At 33.4% G+C, this 22,878-nt stretch overlaps 1 protein-coding gene across 9 annotated transcripts in view; it reads right to left on the reverse strand.

Moving 5' to 3' along the window:
* LOC148602769 (transient receptor potential cation channel subfamily M member-like 2) overlaps window positions 1–18,135 on the reverse strand; it is a 48,628-nt gene extending 30,493 nt beyond the window's left edge. For 7 of the 9 annotated variants that reach the window (XR_015916893.1, XR_015916895.1, XR_015916894.1 and 4 more), the window contains exons 1-15: window positions 17,980–18,135; window positions 16,017–16,199; window positions 15,472–15,578; window positions 13,396–13,441; window positions 13,046–13,208; window positions 11,141–11,231; window positions 9,810–9,906; window positions 9,442–9,530; window positions 7,972–8,106; window positions 7,043–7,108; window positions 6,216–6,318; window positions 4,279–4,386; window positions 3,861–3,954; window positions 2,946–3,168; window positions 1,908–2,126 (exon numbers count right to left, since the gene is read on the reverse strand). Coding sequence is in view for 5 of the 9 variants with exons in the window: in XM_088553766.1 (XP_088409892.1) it covers window positions 1,908–2,126; window positions 2,946–3,168; window positions 3,861–3,954; window positions 4,279–4,386; window positions 6,216–6,318; window positions 7,043–7,108; window positions 7,972–8,106; window positions 9,442–9,530; window positions 9,810–9,906; window positions 11,141–11,231; window positions 13,046–13,208; window positions 13,396–13,441; window positions 15,472–15,578; window positions 16,017–16,161 (1,686 nt within the window). In the remaining 4 variants the exon portion in view is untranslated. The remainder of the gene's footprint in view (window positions 1–1,907; window positions 2,127–2,945; window positions 3,169–3,860; window positions 3,955–4,278; window positions 4,387–6,215; window positions 6,319–7,042; window positions 7,109–7,971; window positions 8,107–9,441; window positions 9,531–9,809; window positions 9,907–11,140; window positions 11,232–13,045; window positions 13,209–13,395; window positions 13,442–15,471; window positions 15,579–16,016; window positions 16,200–17,979) is intronic. The other 2 variants (XM_088553763.1, XM_088553762.1) reach the window with 2 other exon arrangements.
* Window positions 18,136–22,878: the final 4,743 nt, after the last annotated feature.

The raw sequence follows: 22,878 nt of genomic DNA on the forward strand, positions 1-22,878 counted from the left end.
GCGAATTGCCGACACTAGCATTTTTTTGGCGGCGAAAATCGGAAATTCTGGAGTTACTCGGACCTCGTTCTGGCAGTTTTATACATGGATCGCGCTGGGATTCGCCAATATTTACCCGAATAATCAAGTCTTTATATTACGATTATTCCGTTGGCATTGAAACGGATACGGAGAAGGGTTACGCCAATGTCGCAATTTGCGATTTTTATTAGATCTGGCTACAAAAATAACCTGTTGGCGATTTTCTCTGCGCCTATGTTTTGTATATTAAAGATAAAACCAACAGAAAGTTCGACAGCAACGAATGTTCTCTCTAATTAAACAATTGTGTTGACACCTGTTCAGAGTTGAATGGCCATAACCAATTTACGACTGAAACAAATCGAATGTAATTAGACAAGGTGATCGTGACTCACAATATCATCAATCAGATGTAAATATATTATTCAGCCAATCAAAACTCATAATCTGGTCAAAGATAAACACAATCATAACCATATGCATGCGGCTATATACAGCTTCCATGATAAAATCAGAATCAGATTTACCTCATAGCAGAATAAATTAAATCCAATTAACAATGATTATCCCATCAGTAAGTGTCTAAAACACTTCGAAACGCAAGAACTGATGAAAGAAAATGGATGGCATTTGTTTACACTTTGTATGGCGGGAAAATCGGTAAACAAATAGAATAAGTAATAATGCATCTAAAATCTAGTAGGAGTACAAGGGATGATTTAAAAGGTACATAATTAATGGTCCATAGTAGTTTGCTAGAAATGTTATCACTTGAAAAAAGAATCCAGTTTGTTGAAAATTTATAGATGAAAAATCAAATCATAATTTTAGATAAATTTAATCAGACCACAAAGGATAAGGATCAACATGTTTACATGTGCATAGTAATATAAAGTCCTTGATAGAAATAAACTACCTGTTTCTGGAGTAGAACTTTATTATTTTGCATATGAAAATGACTAATGGCTATTTTTTCATTTAAAAAAAAAGAAAGAAATAGAAAAGCCTACCTACCTACCCTATTTTTTCAGACTTGAAACAGGAAACACACTTATTTTTTTTTTTTTTGGCCTTATTATAAGGCCTACAAAAGTCTGCAACGGATCAAAGTTGTCGGTCAACTACTTGTAAGAGTTTTTGCCCTTCAAAGGCAAAAACATATGATGTTCTTAGCAGTTTTAAGCCAATATCTTGAAAACTACAATAGATAAAATTAACTTTAATTGATGAAATGATCCTTATGATAAATCCTACCAAACACTTCATTTATAGAAAATTTTCGAGAAACTCTTCGTTAGAGTTATTGACCTTGATAGGCAAACATTTAACCAGTTGAGCGAGTCAGGGTCATAGGACATCTTAATGATTGTTTAATTGTTAAGTAGCACTCAAGCTAAGAATAATGCATAAAATGATTCACGGGTTAAATGCATTCGGTTTTCAAATAACTCTTGTTTTAAGGCGATAAAAATATATAGTACACACCGTATAGGTCAAAATTAAGGGAGATAACTCTGTAAATGACACTCAAATACAAAAAAAAAACATATTAGATCCTCAATGTCGTCTTAGAGCTGGCGGATTGGAATGAATTATTACACATATCATAATATAGCCCCATAAAACAACTTAATTACAAAAATAAAAATATGTAGCCTTTTTGGGGGGTGTATCACATATATCAGATTTTGCATGATTCTTAAAAAGACTATTACTTAAATGCTTCTGCTGTGATACGGGCCAGTTCGCTAAAACAGTACTAAAAATAACAAGCAATCAATCAGTCCTATAGTTTTCACCTACATTTTTTGCGATATTTGTCATGATATGTTACATTTCGGCGAATTTGGTCAGTAAAGTGAGAATTTCGTACATAGGTAACTTACCACTAATGTCATAAACTTTATAACGGGAGCGCTATAGAAAGAATAAATCGCCTCAAAAAGTTCAATTCTGTTCTTTTGTTTACCCGATAATATTGTATAATATCTATACGAACTGTTTGTCGATTCCGGACTTATTTTCATTCCTCGACGCCATTTTGGGGAATTAAACTGAATCATCTTTGGTAGCAAGAAAATTGGAAAAAATATGCATCCCAATTTCTGAAAAAAAAAAAATTATTATTGATGGAAAATTAGAATAGTTTCTACAAATGGACTTACATTGTGTTTTCCGTTCTAAACTCGTAAACAATCAAATTTTATATTTTAATCTGTAATAGAAAGTCATTCATTTGAGGGATCATTTTGAATTGATTTTTTGTTATTCTATTAAAGTATGGGAAAATACAAAAAATGATGTCCTTGATACAATGTTATGCATGTCTATTCATTTTACTTAGTATTCCAGTTACTGTGCATTATGTCAACGGTAAATTTAAAATTAAAGTAATTGTATGGAGTAAACTTCTCATTGTATGGTTTATGAGGGATAGTGGATGGGTGAATGTGTATTTTATAAAAGGAAAGAATTTAAAAAATTAGTCTTTACATTTCTGTAATAATATGATCTAAATTGGAAAGAGTGGATAACCTAAATATGATCACGAGTGCCGAAGAACGCCTAGATTTAACGAGTGTGTGTTCCGCGCACAAGTTAAATATGAATGCGTTCTTGGCACGAGTATTGATTATTATTATAAAAAAACAAATACCTTTTTTTATGAAACCTCAACATATGACAAATATATTTATAAAATAATGTGTTCAGTGCTTTACTTTTTTATACTAAATATGTAAAGTGTTAATATAGCTGTAGTTACCCAGTGACGGATCCAGAAAAAATTCCGGAACTTTTTTCAGTTTTTTATTCTTTATAAACCAAACTATGAATTCCGGTATTAGAGGACAGCCCGTCCCAATTGTATACTTTTGAAGTACCCGATTCTAGATTACACTATTCTATTATATAAGATTTCATGCCTTGATCAAAGATGTATTCCGATATATGTTTCCATTCCATATTTCTGTAAGTTTTTCCTGACAAGGAGTTTGTTCCATGAAATTCATTAGATCGTTGTTACCAGCAATATATAGGGGTGTCGTGTCACCATACTCTTCAACCACAGAAACTAGTAAATCTTGAGATTTTACATCTCTTGTGCTCATTTCAGAAACAATGCAACTGGCATAGTATTCAAAATTTCTAATAATAATAAAAATAATATTTAACTATTTAAGGAAGTAGACCTAGGGTAAGGGTCATAACCATTGAAATCAGTGAAATGTTTTTATCATATTCAATTTCACTTAAGCCTTTCAAGCTTTCCATTGAAACAGAATGAAATCAATCCAAGTTACTTTGATGCTTACATGAGACCGAGGTAAAATGGTAAATACAAACGTTTCAATGATTTGTAAGAGGTGTGTCCCTTACACTAGATCTACCTCCTTAACACAGGAAAATATTGTTCACAAGAACTCCATGTGAGTAAAGCTTAACGTAAAATTCATATGAACTTCACAATGATGTTAACGCGATGTTCATGCGAAATTAACTTAATATAAACTTTGCGTGAAAAGTTCACATGAAATTCATATCAAGGCTCAATTTAAATGAATTCTGTTACAAATTTTATTTGGTATCGTATGAAATATTTTGCGTGTGTATCATAATTTTTCTAATCGATGTTTCATTTGGATATCTTATTATTCTATCTACAACATTACACTCGCATTAGTGCATCTGCTGAAAACAATTTTCTTCACTTAGTATTTTAAAAAGTGTCTGTTTCTTTCCTTTCCATTTACTTCAACTTAAAAAAAACAAGCAATTTATTAATTTATTGTAATACATCACTTCTGTTATATAAAACTCAATATATATGCTTTATATACTTTGCATTCTTCTTCATCGAACGGGATAACTCTTCAAATTCCTTAGCACACTTGGAAAGCTTTCGGAGTACAGCACTTGCAAATAAAGCAGCACCTGCAATTACAATTTGTACGTTGCTGCAGATCAACCGATACAAATTAACTACTAGTAAAACAGCTATAGGAATGAAACAATTTAAACTTGATTGCAACTTGTTAAGTTATGATTACAATCCTTGTACTATAAACTCGTAAATTTAACAAATTCTACTTTTTACAACAATCATTTAATTGAGTCGGGAATAAATTTTTAATTTTTTTTTTATATTTTCATTAAAAACAAATCAATGAATTTAAAATTTCCTTGAAATGAATTAAACTAAAATATGATTTTTTTTTAAAATAAAAATATCGGATCATTAAAAAAGAAAAATCTTACATGTATAGTTATCACCTCGAGTCCAAAACAATGCTGCCAACTCGCATCTGTTCAGTAAAATGGCCCAACAAAACAAGTTTTTTGGGCAAACGTTTTTCCAACTGCTTCCTTTTTGTAAACATTTATCAGTGGGTAGTAAATGTAAAATGATATAGTTATATGTACAACGTATCTTGTGAATTGAATTCTGTCTATGATCCTTACCTATTCCTAAATGATTTCTGAAGAATATTTTGTTGCTGTTAAGATTGTTTTTTTGTTATATTTTTGTATTGAAGGAGTAATAATACTACAAATAACTATGTACCTGAAGAAAGATAACAACGGAGTCCTTCCATGTAAATTTAGACAATAATTCCAAGAAACGTAGAATAGACACATGTATAGTTATGTAATATAACGTAGCAGTCCTTATAAAAACCATGTTAAAAAGCCCATTGAAATAGATAATTTCTTAATTTTTCATTCAGAAACAGTTACATAACATTTGCATAACCAGTCTCAGTTGTTTATTTGGCGGTTGTGCATTTATAGATTATATATAGAACTGACACTCTGCAAGAGTTGTCGTTATTGATTTACAATTTGAAAACAACTTTTCAGTGATTTTGTCTGCACAATGGATCTCCTTGTATTTGTATATTGTCATTGTATACGATTGGGTACTAATTTCAATTGCATTAATTACTTGATATTTTTTTAGCTCACCTGGCCAAAGGCCAGGTGAGCTATTGTTATCACTTGCCTTCCTTCGTCAGCCGTCCTCGTTAACATTTTTTTCAAAACTCATCCCCGTTGACACTACTTGATCAATTGAAACGAAACATGGTATGAATGTTCCTAAGGGTATTTTGTATAGGATAGATGTGGGGATTTTTGATCCCTAAAAAGCATAGGCGCTGTTACTAAAAATTGAAAATAGGGGTAAGACTGCAGTTTTCATATATATCTCCACAACCGTTAGGTTAAGGTTTTGACAGAATAAAAGTATTGAGCATGATCGGATCTATCGGTTGTCAAATTTTTGTTTTAATCAATTAATTTTACTTTTGATTTGCTATTATTAATGTTAGTTTATTCAAAAATCTTCTTCTCCGACACTACTAGACCAATTGGAACCAAACTTGATAAAAATATTTCTTGTGGTACCTTGCATAGAATTTATGTGGGAACTTAAGATCCGTCGAAAAGCATGGTTGCTGTAACTAAAAATACAACATAGGGGTAAGACAGTAGCAAGGGCTGAAATTATTATAAGGCCTAAAAAGTATGCAAGGGATAAAAGTTGTAAAACGTCTCTTCGTAAGAGTTTTTATCTTTGAAAGGGGAAAAATGGTCCTTAAATATCTTAAAAACTGTGATAGATAGTACAAAACTTCCAATTGCTGAAATGATCTTTATGATAAGTCCTACCAAAGTTTTCTTGAGTCCAAATTTCTGGTCAACTTCTTGTTAAATTGATTGTCTTGAAAGGCAAAAAATCAATTCAGGCTTCTGTAAGCCTCTTTTTAATATTGTTTTACATGAAATGTAAGACCAAACGATTAAAATTGTCACGAATTCGGCGATTTTCCTGCACAAAAATTACATAAGCATGAATACAGGACAATTGAAATACGTATGCGCATTCAGGCATTTGTGTGTGTTGATATTACTTGGAAAATTCTGAAATAAGTTCTGGTAAAAATTACCACTATACCTTAAGGAGGTAATAGAGTAAGTGACATAACTCATGAAATCAGTGATACGTTTGTATCACATTCAATTTCACTGAAGCCTCTCAAGCTTTCATTTGAATCAGAACGAAATCAGTCCAAGTTACTTTGACACTTACATGAGATTGATATAAAACGTTGAATACAAACGTTCCAATGCATTGTTAGTGTTGTGTCCCTTACCCTAAGTCTACCTCTTTAAATATCGAAGGTATATATTACCTTTGCAATTCTTGTATGGGTTGAGATATGTATCTGCCAATAAGTTCTCAATAAATTTGCCAACATCAGAGAAAAACGTGACATTGTCCTCTGGCCAATCTACCTTTTATTGTAAACAGGTAAATGCACATGCAAATTTAGATGAAACTAATCAAGCCCCAACCTTTATTTTAACAGAAAAATCGACGATCGCAATATTGTTTTTAAATGATATGACTTAAGGTTATTTTTTTAAGTTTTTCTTCGTTTTTCTTTTATTTGTTTTTCAATATACAGTGAAATCTGTCTTAATCCAACCAAACACCAGATAATTCGAAAACCTTCCAAAATTAGTGACCTTGTAAGTCCTTCTATAACAATACACATGTTGTGAACCTTGGTATGCCAAAAATATTTACATTTAACATTTATGTTAAAAATATGTGTAAAACAGATTTTACTGTATGTATTTGCACCTTCAGTTGCTTTTGTTCATAAATTAATAAATAGTTTAGTTCAGAATCATTTTACATCACGATCCTGTAAGAAAACCAGAGTTTGGCCTCGATTTGTTTTTTATTTTATTTTATTTTATTTTTTTTTTGAATGTCGATCTTTTTTGTACATTCCATTTTTATTTGTTTTTACATTTTGATTACTTTGTGTTTAACAACTCGTTTGGAACGTGTTGTAACCTTGATGATCTCAGTGTTGTCTTGTCTTTTTGATTTGTTAGTATTTTCACAACTTGTCTAGAACCCTTAAAGCTAATAAATTATTTTCGTTTTGTTTTGTTTTTCATTTATGATTTTTTTTCTCGTCGGTGTTTTGACCAGGTGTCTTAATACCTCTAAAGGGAACAATAGATTCATAAATAATCTTGCTGCTCCATCCCGACGATCTACTTTTACACTCTACATTTAGAAAAAAGAAGATTTTTATTTGCAATGCACAAATTAACGAGGTTAAAATTTACAAATTAAAATTTACAATTACAGTGACGATAACAATGACTATGTGAATATCAATTATTTAATTTATCCAAAAAAAAAATATCCCAATACCGCATGTGTGTAATATGAGGCATCCTTGTTTATTTTAAGTACGCAAAATAAATGACAACATCAAGACAGAACCCGGAAATTGGAATCTAGATACTCGTTAATACTACAAGATTGAAGTCATCACGACATGCAGAAGTTTTATGGTCGTCATCATGAACTCGTGGGTCGTAACGGTGTATCCATCTGCAGCATTGGAACCGACTTATTCAACGTGTTATAATTTCCCTTTCTTCTTTCGTCTACCACGGATTTGACTTCTTATGAGCAACTCGGCAGATGTTTCAGGAAAAAAAAGAGGACGCTTACCCTATCGGTGCATCTTGTTCACGCTCCCAGTTTTTAATGGAATCGGAGTTGCTCATTTGCTTTTTTTGCTTTGTAAGTGTTATTATGGATTTTATGTTCTTTGCTATGTGTGTCTGTTTTCTCTATCTGGTCCTTGGATTACTTTTGATTTCCACTAGAATCATGTTTCACATGATAACTCTTTGAAAGTACTTTTTTCCTTAAGTTTAGTTTACGCTGATATAACCTTCCTCTATATATTTTTCACCACTCCCTACAATTTGCGACACTTTGCTGTAAACATCATACTTTAGAATTTACAGATAAAATTAAATATGTTTTCTTTCTTATAGTAGCGTTAACTTGCTCGGTTAATAGAATTTGTGAGTTTCATTAGACAATAAATTGGTTTATAATAAATTAGGCACCTCTTTGTAGATATTATACAGTTCTTTAGGCGTCAAAGTCCCTTCAAAGTCTCCATAACATCTTAAACATTTTCTAACAAAGAAAACTTCGTTGTGTTCCAGTCCTTTGATCAAGTACTCCTTTAAAACTACTTTCTATAGAAAGAAGAAAAGTCAAATTTTGGATAAAAGAGACGAACAATTACATTGTAGCATTTGAAAGGATATTGTTGCTATTTTTCTGAAATTACAGTGAAACCTGTCTAAACCTAATTCCGTCTGGACTACAAATTGGTTCGGTTCATCATGTTTGAAAATATATTAAACAGATTAATAGAGACTTTAAAAGTGTCTTTCTTAGGCAATAGATTTTGAATTTCTCTAGCTTTCTTTCACAGTATATATAAAAGAGTCCTAATCAACGCTAAATGTCGATAAGATGTCAAATGCTGTTTTGTTTTAATTCATAAGAAAAACGATGGATTAAACGTTTTCTCTAAAAATGCGTTTACAATTACTAAGTTACTAATGACGAAATGAACACGATTTAATATTTTATATATCAAATTCACATAAAAATCCTTAGGGTTCTTCCGAAGTCAAGATCTATGGCGCAAATATACACACAAGAATATACATTTAAAACATTTTAAACTGAAACAAAGTGGAAAATGATCATACTTAGTACACTTCGTGATGCATTTCTACATTTTACCCTACCGGTGCACCATGTCCATGCTGCCAGGTTTTAGTAGAGTCAAAGTTACCGTGTATGTATGATTTTAGTTCATGTTCTTTGTTGTGTATATCTATTTTTTTTTCATGTCTGGTCTTTGTCAATGGATTTAATTTTTTAATACCGCTATAACATTGGTTCCTTTGATTACCCTTCCATGGAAAATGTGTGCAAATTTGATTTGTCATGCATATATATTTTTTATTTTCATTTTTGAAGTTTTTCAAAGATACACATGGAAGGAAAACATATATTTCATTCCAAAATATTTGTTTAACAGTTCCTTTGACATATTGCAAAAGTCCTTCCAATCTTGGTTTTGAACGAAATACATACCAAGTGTAATAAATGAGTTTTTGTTCTGTTAGTGCATATGCTCCGCCCACAGAAATACACAGAATAATAAACAATATTTTTCATTTATGCAATATTTTAATCAATCCAAAAATTAGATGCCATCGACACGATATCAAAGGATAAATTTACATATATTTTGACGCGAAATTTGTGTTTGCCTTGTCCGCGGATTTTTTTGGGGGAAATTCCAAATCATATAAAAGAATGAATCTCCAAACATTATGTTTTCATATAGAAAACGTAGTTGCGAAGTATGCATTGTATACAAGCGTTTTAGAAGGTTTCCATTTATTATTCATTTAAGTAATGAAAATATTAATATTAACAATCATTTTGTATGTATGTATGTGTCCTAGATCTTGACTTGGGAAAAATCTTAATTTGTCATTTCTACTAACATCGGAACAAAGCGAAATCTGCTCGGCAAGGTCATATCTGTTCCATGCTGTAGTGATGTTTAATTGCGATTTTGTATTTTGTTCAAAGTCTGAAATAGAAGTTTCATGTTCCAACTTTTTACAAACCGATCTAGGATTCTAAAGAATAATTAAGAAAATTAATCTTAATATCATTATAATTGATGTTGTTGTTGTTGTTAAAACAGTTTTTTTATGTCAAGAAAATCTAATTCTGCATGACTTGAATCAATTCCGTATTAGCCAGAAATAAAAGAAAATTGAAATTCACAACAAACTTAGCAATACCATGTACACAAGAAAATACATATTTGATTGCGCACATTTTTTTTTTGTTTTTATATAATTACCTTCTAACATGTTATGCAAACCTTTAAATAGTGCAAAAAGTGCATTTTCGATTAAAACATCCAGTCCTGTATCTTCGTTTGAACACCATACATTTAACTGGAATGAAAAGAAAACCGATGTGTGTGTGTGTGTGTGTGTGTGTGTGTGTGTGTTCTTTTGATAATGATTATAAAACATTAAGTATCAGTCTCTGTAAGAATCGGGCAGTAAATGAAACATAGTATGACAAAACACGCAATTTTTACTGTGTAATTTGACTATTAGCACTATCAGAAGCAAGGAAAACAGACAAGATTTGTCATATCATGCCTGTGCATAGAGTCACAATTTCATTGAAATGCGATTAGAATTAACATTTCAAGGTCGATAACTCTGTAAGAAACCTGATTTCTAACATTCTGCAGAAACATTTGTGAGCAAATGCATAGATGCAGACATCAAAGAATTGTCTTTTAAAATAGAGAAAGCATCCTTGAATGATAATTTATTGTCAGGTCGGTTGGATTCTGAAATGTTTGTTTCTGCCTTTTTCCCATTTTGCCTGATTTTTATAAATACTTACACTTAGGTTTTCATAAGAGAAGAAATGGCTGATAGTTGTAATCTTAACAATTATAACAATATGTTTGCGTTGTTTTAGTGAATTTTCGTCCTTGTGTGGCTTGTCTTTCGTTGAATTAATAGTCCTGTTTCATATTTTCGACTTTGGTTTCGTTTTTTAAGAGTTTAATCAAAAGGGAATAATTTTCTACAAATTTGTCATCCAACAGACTGGTTTACTGTCAAATTTGAACAACGGATGGCAGTAGACATCATCTTCGGTAATTAGCCGCGGTAATTATTTGGACACTTCTGAATAACTTATTTCAAACCATTCAAGTACTTACCGAAGTGAAAATAGTTAACGTTTCCAAGAAAATTGTTTACCGTTTTCCATTTCCCCAAAGAGACCGTCAACCAAGTTGTCAAGTATTGGTGGGTTACGTCCCTTTGAAAATTTGCTAAACTGGCTCGCGTTCCATAAATATGCAAAACTACTATTGAACGATTTGTGCCATTGTAGTACACACAATTTGTATTTTAAACTAAAAATGTTGATACATGTTCCGAATAAGTGCTGATCAAAATACTCACAAGTCATTTCAGTCAAAAGTATTTTACCTATAATTTCGAATGTACGTAGATATTTAATCAACAGTTCATTTGTGATCTTAAACAATATTTAGGTAAGGCAGTTTGATTGTAAATAACTTTTTTGTGTTAGTTGTGTTTTTTAGTTATTACATTAAGTCATCACAGGTCAATATTGTATTCAATAAAATCTAAGTACCTTATTTTTTGGCAATTGCCAAAATTTCAAATCCTGTATACATGAATCGTCAGGTTGAACACCAAAGAATCTACTGGCCGCTGATGTGATACTGTTAAATGAATGCATTTTCGTTTTAACTTAACCTTGACTCAAAATAAAGAACGTTGATAACACATGTACAATATTCCTTTCAACGACTTTTTAAAGGTTGTAATCAAGGGAACCAAATTTCGATCAGAAATCAAAAGAATATCATCTAATGATAAAGTCCAGACAGCACCAAACAAGAAATAACCAAAACAAGGCGTACAAAGAAACGAAAGTAAACGAGCAAGTCGGACTCCACCACAAACTCAGAGCTTAGACCAGATGCATCGGTAGGGTCAGCGTCTTCTGATTTAAAAAACAAAACCACCAAGTTAAGTTAATCATAACATTCAAGTCCGGGATAGACAAAAGTGTAAAGAAAACTATGACACGGTAAATAATTCGGTTCTCATGGTGCAAATGGCTACACCGTAACCAACCAAGAGTTCACGATTTCTGTAGTAATGACTTCAATCTGAAAGAATGTTGCCACTGATAAAAGGAAATTTGACAATACGGACTCAGAAGTCATCGCGTATGTCATAAAGTTTTGTCGTGGGTTTTCCTCACCTATTGATCTCTAAGTGTACGTGAATATTAAGTTGAATTAAGTGTATGCAGTGTCCTTTATTTCAAGTTCTTTGGGAATAAATGCGATGTGTAAAATCAAGGAGAGATCAATGTAGCGAAAACTGAGATTAAATAACCTGGCTTTACGATGTTCCTTCTTTTAGATCAAATCAGAGATAAAGTCAGCCAAGCAAAATTATTGTCTACAAGCGCTATGGTCATACATTACATCGTAAGAAATATTCCGCGCACGATGTAAGCTTGCGATGCAACATAAGTTTAGTTTGATTATGTTGGACATAGAATTCGATATTATTAATCTTGACGATACGATACTAGGGCATTGACGTTCTAAGAAGTTTATACTTTACAAATGCGCAATTTAAAAAGCACTGATGTAATAAGCACTGTAAATTATTTCGTAAAACGAAACTTTTAGAGATGATATGTTTCTCGTCATAACGAGAATCTTACATCCAGCATAACTACAATGAATAGAATCACCGAAATGTTAAACTTACCAATATGATTTTATTTTACCGTATATGTCGATATAATTCAATACGCAAGAACTGAAGTAAGAACAGAATAGGGTCTGATTCATCAAAGTAACTATCTGTCTAGGAATCAGGCAAAATGAATATAAGGTTTGGAAATGAAGTATAAATTGATTTTATTGCTTTTTCAAAGTATCTATACCTCATAACGCAGGAAAGAATTTTCACCATATAAACAGTCGAAAAATAAGACAGAAGGTGATTCATGCATATCAAAAACCCACCAAATTCAGTTTTGTTTCTTAAATCAGAAACAGTTACTGACCACATAACCAGTCTTTATTTTTCATTTGTTTGTCGCGTTTTTGAGATAAAAATTATTTAGATTGTTCATGAAATTGGCACTTTACCAGAATTATCGTTCTTGATTTGGTTTCATTTGGATGATTTAAGTGGGAGATAAATGTATGATTTTCTGAAAAGTGCAGATCTAAATGCAGAAACGATTATCGTTATGTGAAAGGATAGCATATGTAGATTGAAAAAGCATAGTTTGTTCTTTGGGTTTTTCTTAACCATGGATCACATAACCCTTGGCAGTGTATGAATTTTATGCGCACTGGTACTAGTAACACAGATGCTCCAGGACAATTTTACATAGCCTTTCAGCTGAAAACCTTTGGGGCAAAAAAGACAAAATTGAGAAAATTATTAGCCACCCATTGCCTGATTCTTACACAGAATGTCACTGAACTATCACTGATCATACCTTGATTCACATTCAGACTTGCAGATAAAAGAAAGAAAATCTGTAGCATTACCATGTCCTTCTACCACTACGAGCTTAATATTATCAATATTTCTAGCTATGCGTGTTATTCGTAGCAGAAATTCCTTATCTCCTCCAACAACTATACACACAACACCTCTACCTACAAATGGATGGTTTGTAGAATGGTTATGCACTGCTATGAGATAAGCCATGAGAACTGTCAAATAAACAATTGGTTGTGAACTTTTGACCTAGTCTAGCACTTCATACTTAAATTAACAAAAGCTACAAATATATATAACTAGTAAAGGGATGTTGAGAATGTTATTTTTTTCCTTAATATTCACCTCTATTTCCGTTTAAATAGTCCTCTAAAGTATCATACCATCCTCCCTGAAGAAAGAAAGCATCAACAGTTTAAGGTATAAATTCTACAACGGCCTGATTCAGCTGTAACAATTTTTTTTGGCCGTGTGTGTGTTTTAATTGAGTCATTTCAATTTGTAAAATTGTCTATGTTGAAATATCGAAACTGATTAAACCGAATATCTTCGGGGCTTTTGAATCAGGAAAGGGTTCAGTTGTAGGTCGGTTTAAAGAGGTAGACTTAGGGTAAAGGACACAACTCTTACAAATCATTGGAACGTTTGTATTCAGCATTCAATCTCATGTAAGTATCAAAGTAACTTGAAAGCTTGACAGGCTTTGGTTCGTATAATATGATGCAAACATATCACCGATTTCAAGAGTTATTTCCCTAACCGTAGATCTAACTCCTTAAATTGTATGGAAAAATAATATCCAGAGAGCTTACAAAGCTCAATACTCACAAAATAGGTTGATTAACCGCTGGATAAGCTATTTATATAACATTGATTCGGTCATAGAGACTTTACATAGAAACAAATACACTATATTCAAAAGCAGTTTTCGGCATGACGTGGACTGTGTCCTTATTGTAGGACTTATGTGTACCGTGGTTCTAAACCCCGCTTCGGAAGAAGTGGGATTGATATTACATACGATGAGGACATAACTTTATGGAAGTTTAAGCTTATCTGGAGCTGGCATGTCAGGAAACTACTAGCACTCCTTTATTTGTGAATTTGTGTAACGTTTAATCAGTTTCTTTATTTGTTTTATCAAAGGACTCATACCTTTTGAAGTATTGTTACTATTGAGTAATATATTTTTCCACAATGGTAAGTTTTTAATAGGGGAAGATTGTGATCACGCCAAAATATATTTTAAATCAGCCGCTTTGTGTGTGTGTGTGTGTGTGTGTGTGTGTGTGTGTGTGTGTGTGTGTGTGTGCCCGTAGTCAAGAATTGCTTGCCTCTGTATGTCTTGTTTCGTTTTCTCATTGTGTTTCTGGAGTATATGGTACCAACTATGTCACAGTATCCGCACGATGTATAATAATGTTTTGGGGCCACCTGCAACCTGACCAGTAGTGTTGAAGTTTTCTCCTCGTTCATTGAAGACCCACAGGTGGCCTTGACATTTGTCATTCCGCTGGGGTTGTTGTCTCTATGACATATTCACCATATTCATTCTCCTTATATTTCTGGAACAGGATTATGTTGCTACAGGCTTGAAATCATCACTACAGAAGTTTTATGGTCGTCATCATGAGCTCGTGGGTCGTTACGGTGTATCCATCTGCACCATGAAAACTGATTTGTTCAACGTATCAAGTTTCCTTTCCTATTTCGTCTACCCCGGACATGACTTTTTATGAAGAACTCGGCAGGTGCTTCTAGAAAAGCAGAGGACGCTTACCCAACCGATGCACCTGGTCCATGCTCCAGTTTTTTGGTGAAGTCCGAGTTGCTCATTAGCTTTTGTTACTTTGTATGATTTTAGTTACTTCATGTGTTTTGTTGTGTATTTCTGTTTTCTATGTGTGGTCTTTGTCCCTGATTACCGTTAGAACCTTGGTTTCCTTGATAACTATGTTCAAAATGTATTGAAATTAATATGGTTTTAACAGACTAGTTTATTCTGAGTTCGGTTGAGACATATTTCACTGTACTTCTGGACTCTTTGTTTTACCAAAGATAAAGTTACTTAAGATAAGTGTTTGTAAGAACCAGACAAAATGGGAAAAATCAGAAACATGTATGTCAAAAACCCACCGATCGGACAATAAAATATCAATCAAGGGTGCTTTCTCTATTTTAAAAGACCATTACTTGCTCGGAATATTTTCAATGCAATGAAGATTTTGACAGAATTATCTGGTGTATTTCAATGATATCATAATTCAATTTACCAACATGTTATGGATAATCTGGTTTTTTCCTTGACTCTGGCGGTGCAAATAGTCACATTAAACTTTTAAAATTATATTTGTTTTTAAACCATGTTTCACCCACTGCCTGATTCTTACAAAGACTACCACTTAATAAAGAATAGCTAACCTCGATACTGAAAGTGGTACTAAAAGTTCTCACGAGTATCAGCTTTTCGTGAATATTATCTGCAATTTTCGACAATCCATTATCCGTGGAGACTAGAACCGTTTTTTCTGTTCTTATAAACAAGAACTCAAGTCCATCTCTATGTTTAGGAACAATCTTACTTGAATTTCATTGACTTAACAGAAACAGTTTTGTAGATCGGATAAAATGTTGACATATGTATATGATAAGTCATATACCATACAGCACCTGTATTTGGTTAGGTCATATAACACTGATACTAACAATATCGCCGGCCGCGTACATGATTTTTGTGCACAAATATCTCCGTTTATTAACTATACAAAAACTTCGTTTATTAGACTGAATTTAGTTCTTTTTTTTCTCTCGAGTTTTTTCATCATCAATTAAAATTTTACGATTTGATGTCGGCTCAAATTACCGAGATTCGGTCTAACGTATGTCTTATCAAAGGAGACTTGGAATCTGATTCAATATAAAAATATATGCAGATATAGACTAATGCTTTATGCTCACTCACTCACCAGTATTTCTAGCAGCCTTTTCAATACCTCTCTCTATTGCTCTTGTTTCGTGTTTATCCAATGGATCACGTTGTACCTCGCCCACTAAGGGGATAATTGGACGGAATGGCTGCGAGTTTCCGAATAAATGCATTTCATTTTCCATTTTCTTTGTAATATTTCCAATTGATCACGAGAAATATCCTGTAATCATACTTAAAATATCAACAAATAAAAAATGACAAAAAAAGCAGTTCCCCTATCCTTTCTTCTAAAATAAGATTAAATGTTTTCAATCCTCTGTGGAAAAGTAGGCTAGTTTTTAAGCAAATAAACAATTATAGTTTGAACAATTGCATTTCATAAACGAGTAAAATATGTTTAAATGTCTCGAACAAAAATTGTCAAATGGTGTCCTTTGTCATATACTAGATAAAATGCATTTGGTTAAGTTTTGTAAACGTAATTACAAATGTATTAAATGCTTTAGTGATAACCGGTATGAGTCAATTGGGCTACTCCAAACTTTTTTACTGAGAGGCAGTAAAGAATTGGTACGAAATAACAATACTTCTATACTTGTGATTTATCGCCTATGCAATTTAATTGTGAAAAGATGTAAAGTATAAGTATGTACTATCATTTTTTGTTTTGTTTTGTTTTGTTTTTTGTTTTTTTTGTTTTTTTCTAGAAGCACCCGCCGAGTTAAATCATTTTATTTAATTTCCAGCACACCTGGCCGAAGGCTAAGTGAACTATTACCATCACTTGGAGTCTGTCGTGGTCGTCCGTCATGGTCGTCCGTCGTCTGTAACAATTTTTCAAAACTCTTCTTCTCTGACACTACTTGACCAATTAGATAAAGCATATGGTCTCGGATAGTAGTTTTTCGCATATATCTCCAAAACCGTTAGGTTAAGCAAAATTCTGACAGCATGATGAATTCTATCTGCAGTCAAATTTTCGTTTTAATTGTTAAGTCATGTAGGAGTTATTGTCCTTTTTTTCCATGTTTTATCGCTGTATTTAATGTTATTTCTTTCCAAAATCTTCACCTCTGAAACCACCAGGCCAAAATCAACTAAACTTAGTATACTGTGTAGAACTGATATAGGGATTTTTGATCGGTGGAAAAACATGGCCAATCTTATTATAAATAGAACAAAGTGGTCAGTCAGAATTGTCTTATATCTCCAAAATCGTTAAGTTACGCCATTTTTTTTTTTCAATCGCCGAAACGATCCTTAGCTTAATAAAGTCTTGAGAGATATCAAGTTGTCAGACGACTACTGGTTAGAGTTATTGTCCTTGAAAGGCGAAAAATGAGGCTTTTAGCAGTTTTCAGCCAATATCTTGAAAACTTTAGTAGATATAAATATACTTTCAATTGCTGAAATGATCTTTATGAAAAAGCCTATAAAAGTCTGCGAGGATCAAAGTTGTCGGACGACTCCTTGTTAGAGATATTGCCCTTGGAAAGCGAAAAATTGGGTTTTATATCTTGAAAACTTTGATAGATAGAATAAAAACTTTCAAATGATGAAATGATCCTTAGGAAAATCCTACCAAAGTCTTAATGAGAAAAAATTGGTGGACAGCTCCTTTGTAAGATTTATTGCCCTTAAAAGGCGAAAAATTAAGTTATTAGCAGTTTTCAGCCATTATCTTGAAAACTTTAATAGATAGAAAGATACTTTCTATTGATGAAATTATCCTTATGAAAATTCCTACCAAAGTCTTCATGTGTCAAAATGTTTGGACAATTCTTGTTCGAGTTACTGCCCTTGGAGGCAAAATTTTAACCAGGTCAGCTATTCAGGCTCCTTGGAGTCTCTTGTCGTGTAATTGTACTTATTAATAAACCAAAACCTGTTCAAGCCGAACAAATTTTAAAGAAACAGATTCGGTTTCGACAGATTTCTCATGCGCAGTACTTGTAGAAACGCTTCCAAACTGGTGAAAAGTGTTTATTTAATAAACTTACCGACGCTTATTTTTTTCTGAATTCAAAGATTTTATTCCATACATGTAAGTTACCAACAACGTTTCTTAACGACTATTTTCCTGATTTCAACATGTCGGTTGGATTAAACTATGCATTTGATAAGGATTGGAAAAGTGCCAGCTCCTAACAAGAATTTAAATCTATTGTCCGTAATCGTTGTTCGAATATTTCAATTGGGACGTCCTTGTAAATTCAAAAAGGAAGTAATTTTATACCCAGGGTATCACCGTGGGAGCACTGCGACAATTAAAATGATGTTAAGAACAAATATGTTTGTGTACTTTTCAAATGTTTATACAGTTTTCACCTTTTCAGAAGACAATAAGTTTTCAAAACAGATAAGACACCCTTTTTTAACGGCATTATGATATAAATAATCGGAATTGCTTAAATTGTAGAAAAGAACTCCGCTGTATTAACTCCTTTTCGATTAAAATCAATTTCATCGATAACAAATCTTAAAGATTTGAAGCGAAGAAAATGTTCACGCTGCTTTCGCAATAATCATAGATGCTCTATTCAATCAAGAATGCCTTTACAAGCTATAACAATAAAGACTCACAACCCTAGTTCTGTATATACCTGCAGCAGGTTCCTATCCCCAAGGCCTTCATTAGCCACAAAACGAAGACTTTAGCGGTTTCTATTTGTTTATTATTAAGAAAAAACAAGCGAACAAGTGCACCCTCCTAGAAATATCTGCAACAATTACGACAACAAGTATGTCTGGACCACTCTAAGCTGAGGTCGACTCTTTGTTATCATAGATTATATCACATTACTCCTCGAAGCTTAATTCATTCAACGGAAAATACAGATACAGCTGCGGAACAACAAAGCTTATTTCAGATTTATTATTGTTATGAAGATCAAAACGGAGTGCTTTAATTGAGAAAACATTCCCTGATTGGTATGAGCTAATCTTGACTGGATTCACCCTCCACATGATACTCAAATACACTCACCTGTTGTTGATTAAGAACGTGTTCTGTCCCGTTTCAAGCAGGTATTGGACTAACCATGAATTCGGAAAGTATTTGGCCCTAATTCACCGTTTACAATATGCTCATGGATGACATCTAAGAAATATATAGTAAGAATGACTTCCGGAAAAGCCCGAAGTCCTGGGAAGGAAAGGAGAAGCAGCATCACCAGTATCAACATATTTTTATTGCAAAGGATTTAAAATCGAAGATAACTACTTTTTTAATCAAACCCTAGCTTAAGATAAAATTAATTCACTTGGTGTTAAAATTCGACCCGAGTCCACTATCCTCCAGGCAGCAAGCACCACGAACTTCGAGAAGAACTATTAAGCTTGACCTACCACACGATGTCCCCCGTAAAAAAAGTACCGTTAAGACCGAACCAAAGGTCAAATCTCAGCTGTAACATACTGAAAGAAAAAACCCGTAACTAAGCCTAACCATGATCTCTGAGTCCATTTCATCAAACTTCTGGGGGACATTTACGTGCGAAAGATTATGATAAAATTCGGCGTATTGACCTACCTGTTATATATAATCCTCGTCTATGCCAGTCACCACACTTTCTTACCTAATACTTATTTGACAAGTACTTTTACGAAGGGGCGACCACTGACATCTTTAAAAGACATAAACGAACACATCCAGTATTTATATTGCCTGTTGCGGAAGGATTTCGAAAATGTACAAGAAAGACGCTGACACAAGCTAAAATACAACAACATTGACAATCCCATCAGCAACTTCGACATCAAATCCTTACACCATCAACCTGCTCCCATAGATGTGTGTTGACGTCATTTATCAGCACAATGAGTAAAAGGATCCACCGTTATCAATCATATAATTGCTGGATTCGGGTCCAATATATGCGAAGTTGCCAAGGCTTTGTGTTTATGATAACAGAAATATTCTTCCAATTCAAGTGAAGGTGGTGTTTTAATATAATCGAAATGGATAATAAACTGTTAGATCGAATCGTCAATAACCCCTGCTTCATATATCATAGGAACTGTATTCTGCTTCAATCCACCCATTAAAACTGAAAAAAAATGATACTGCATTAGTGACTCTGCATGGAGACCTATTACTCTTTCCGCAACATGCATCCATTGTAGGGGCAACAACTCCTTTAACTACTCCCCGCCGATGGCACAAAGTTGTTTCCCCTCGCACTAAGCACCGGTTCAAATCACGTGGACGACATCAATGACAACTGCGGCTCAACAGACATAAAACAAAGATTATCTGAAGTTGCTCATCGATCCTGTCATGAAAATCCTTCAGAAACTGAAGAATACACTTCCTTCTAATTCTGACAAAGAGAACTGTCAACGCATGCAAAATTAACACCCTATAAGAAATACATTCCTGAATTGACGAGATGACCAATTAACGACGTGTTATACGTGTATGAAAGAATATGGTTTTAAAAAAGGTCTTGCTGATAAAGTATAGAAAGTGATGAACAAACTACCTGACCACCATTCGCTGAGCAGATGAAAACCTGAGCTAGGCGACTTTTGATGTTTCTTACAACCCAATAGATTCAGAAGACCACCTGTGTACTCAAAAAGCTCTTGGGTATAAATGCAAATTGTTGGATTTTCTCCTCGTGCTAACAGGTTTAACCGTCAGAGCTCCGTCCTTTTAGCACGCGCTGTTCTGTCGTTTGTTGGTAATCGGGCTTTTAGCGATCTTGGGAGTTCTAAAAGAATTTATGTTGTCGGTTAAGGTTTGTGCTTAAAATACAAAACAAAAATATGTTTGTAAATTGAAACCGAATGGTAAAGATGTTTACCTCAAACCTACGATTACTCATTCCGATGGAATCCCTTTAAAGCAGGGCCACCCAAACGCAAATGTTTCATGATTGATCTGGTTTGAACTTTGGCCCCAACAGCCCTTTCATTAAAAAGCATCTTCAAACAGGAATGCCCCCGTACATTATTGGTAAATGAATTAGATAACTTCTTGGTATAGCCATACAATAGTTACTGCATCGAAGATGCAAAAATCCAAATTTCGGAAAATTTACAGCGGATGGACCAAACTGAGTCAACGGTGCAGAGTGCCTAGCTGTTCTGCGTGCCTCCCGGTGTTGACAAACAGTAGTATGAACACAGTGTGTATAGGTGTAGAATCTACTGGTCATATTCCTCCAGGGTACTGTCAGTTTTCAAAGATGCCCATTGACCCCGTGTCTATTTTAGAGAGGAGCCATCCAAATTGAATGCATTTCTTAAATTTTGTTTTTAATTTAATTGGTGCTTCCATTGAAAACGTGAAATGGATTCCCGCTGTTTTGAGGCGTCTGTGGAATTGGTGGGCTCTAGACCCCCTCCTTCTGAATTAAGGTAGGCCAATTTACCATTGTAGCTACTAGTATTTTGTGGTTTTTGTTAAAGTTTTATTTAATTTCTTACTGATTACTGAAATAGACTGCATGACTATTTAAAGAATACATGTACATAACCTGATAAAATTAGCTTGAAATAGATTGCAAAAAAAACACGTAAATAACACATTAATCAGAAAGGATTCCAAGGGAGGGGATCTGGAACTGCAAAATGTTATAATGACACGGATTAGTGTATCATTACTTCCTCATAATGGTAATAGAGATTTGATCGTTGACCCTTGAAGCACGGAGAGACCGATTTCAGTCTAACAGAAAGTTGCCTGTAATACCGAGTAATAATTTTAATACTAGTTTCGTATCCATAACATAAACAAATTTTTACACATCTTAAAAGTTTTGTTCAATTATGAAAAATAATCGTAGTTGGTTTAAGAGTAATCAAGGGAACCAAGATTATAGCGAAAATCATAAGAATATAAACCAAGGACAAAGACTAGTCCGAATTTCCTCTGACCCTGCAACCCTCCTTTTTTTTATTTGGATATTGATATGTCGGGCTGGGGTCAGAACGATGTGCCATACAAAAAGTTGGAGATTTAGCGGTACCGCGGAGTATCGCCCTTCAACCTTCTTACCCCAGCCCGACATATCAATATCCAAATGAAAAAGAGGAGGATTGCAGGATCAGAGGAAATTCGGACTAGACAAAGACCAGACATGAAAAACAGACACAAACAACAACAACAACAAAAAAACATAAATAACCAAAATAATTAGAAGCAATATAGGCAAATATTTTTCTCTTAAGCAGCTTAAAAGGGGGACATTTATTTCTGTTCTCATTTGTCAGAGATTAGGAGATTCCCCCAACAGTGAATAAAATTAAAAAAAAAAAAAAACTAGCATCCCCTAGATATATCCAGATCAAATTTGCTTATCTACTGAAGTGGAAAATACAATCAAACATTACATAATTTTAAAATAAAATTAATATATTTTTTATCATATATATATCTGAATAATTATCCAACAATTCCATTGATAAAGAAGGTTTTATTTGCACTTTAGGGCACCCGATTTTTTTCAATCATCCTTAAAAATGAGAAAGTTATGACGATGTCCCATGCCACTTTTTGGATTTTTTGAATTGCCAACTAAAACCAAATCACAGGTAAGTGATGAAATCGCGAAGATAAATAACTAGAGGCTCACAGGAGGCTGAATCGCTCACCTTGTTTAAGTTTGTCTTTCAAGGGCAATAAATTTAACAATGAGTTGACCAACAATTTTGACCCAAAAAGAATTTGGTAGGACTATCATAATGATCATTTCAGCAACAGAAAGTTTCTTTCTATCTATTGTAGTTTTCAATATATTGGCTGAAAACTGTTTCATTTTCAAGGGCAATAACTCTTGCAAGGAGTCACCTGACAACTTTGATACCTGAAGACTTTTGAAGGCCTTATAAAAAGGGTCATTTCAGCTATAGAAATAATTTTGCTAAACCTAACGGTTTTGGAGATACATGTT

This window comes from Perna viridis, chromosome 11 (genome assembly GCF_037379345.1).
Source record: "Perna viridis isolate PV_CMFRI_1.1 ecotype Kerala chromosome 11, ASM3737934v1, whole genome shotgun sequence".
NCBI classification, from domain to species: Eukaryota; Metazoa; Mollusca; class Bivalvia; order Mytilida; family Mytilidae; genus Perna; species Perna viridis.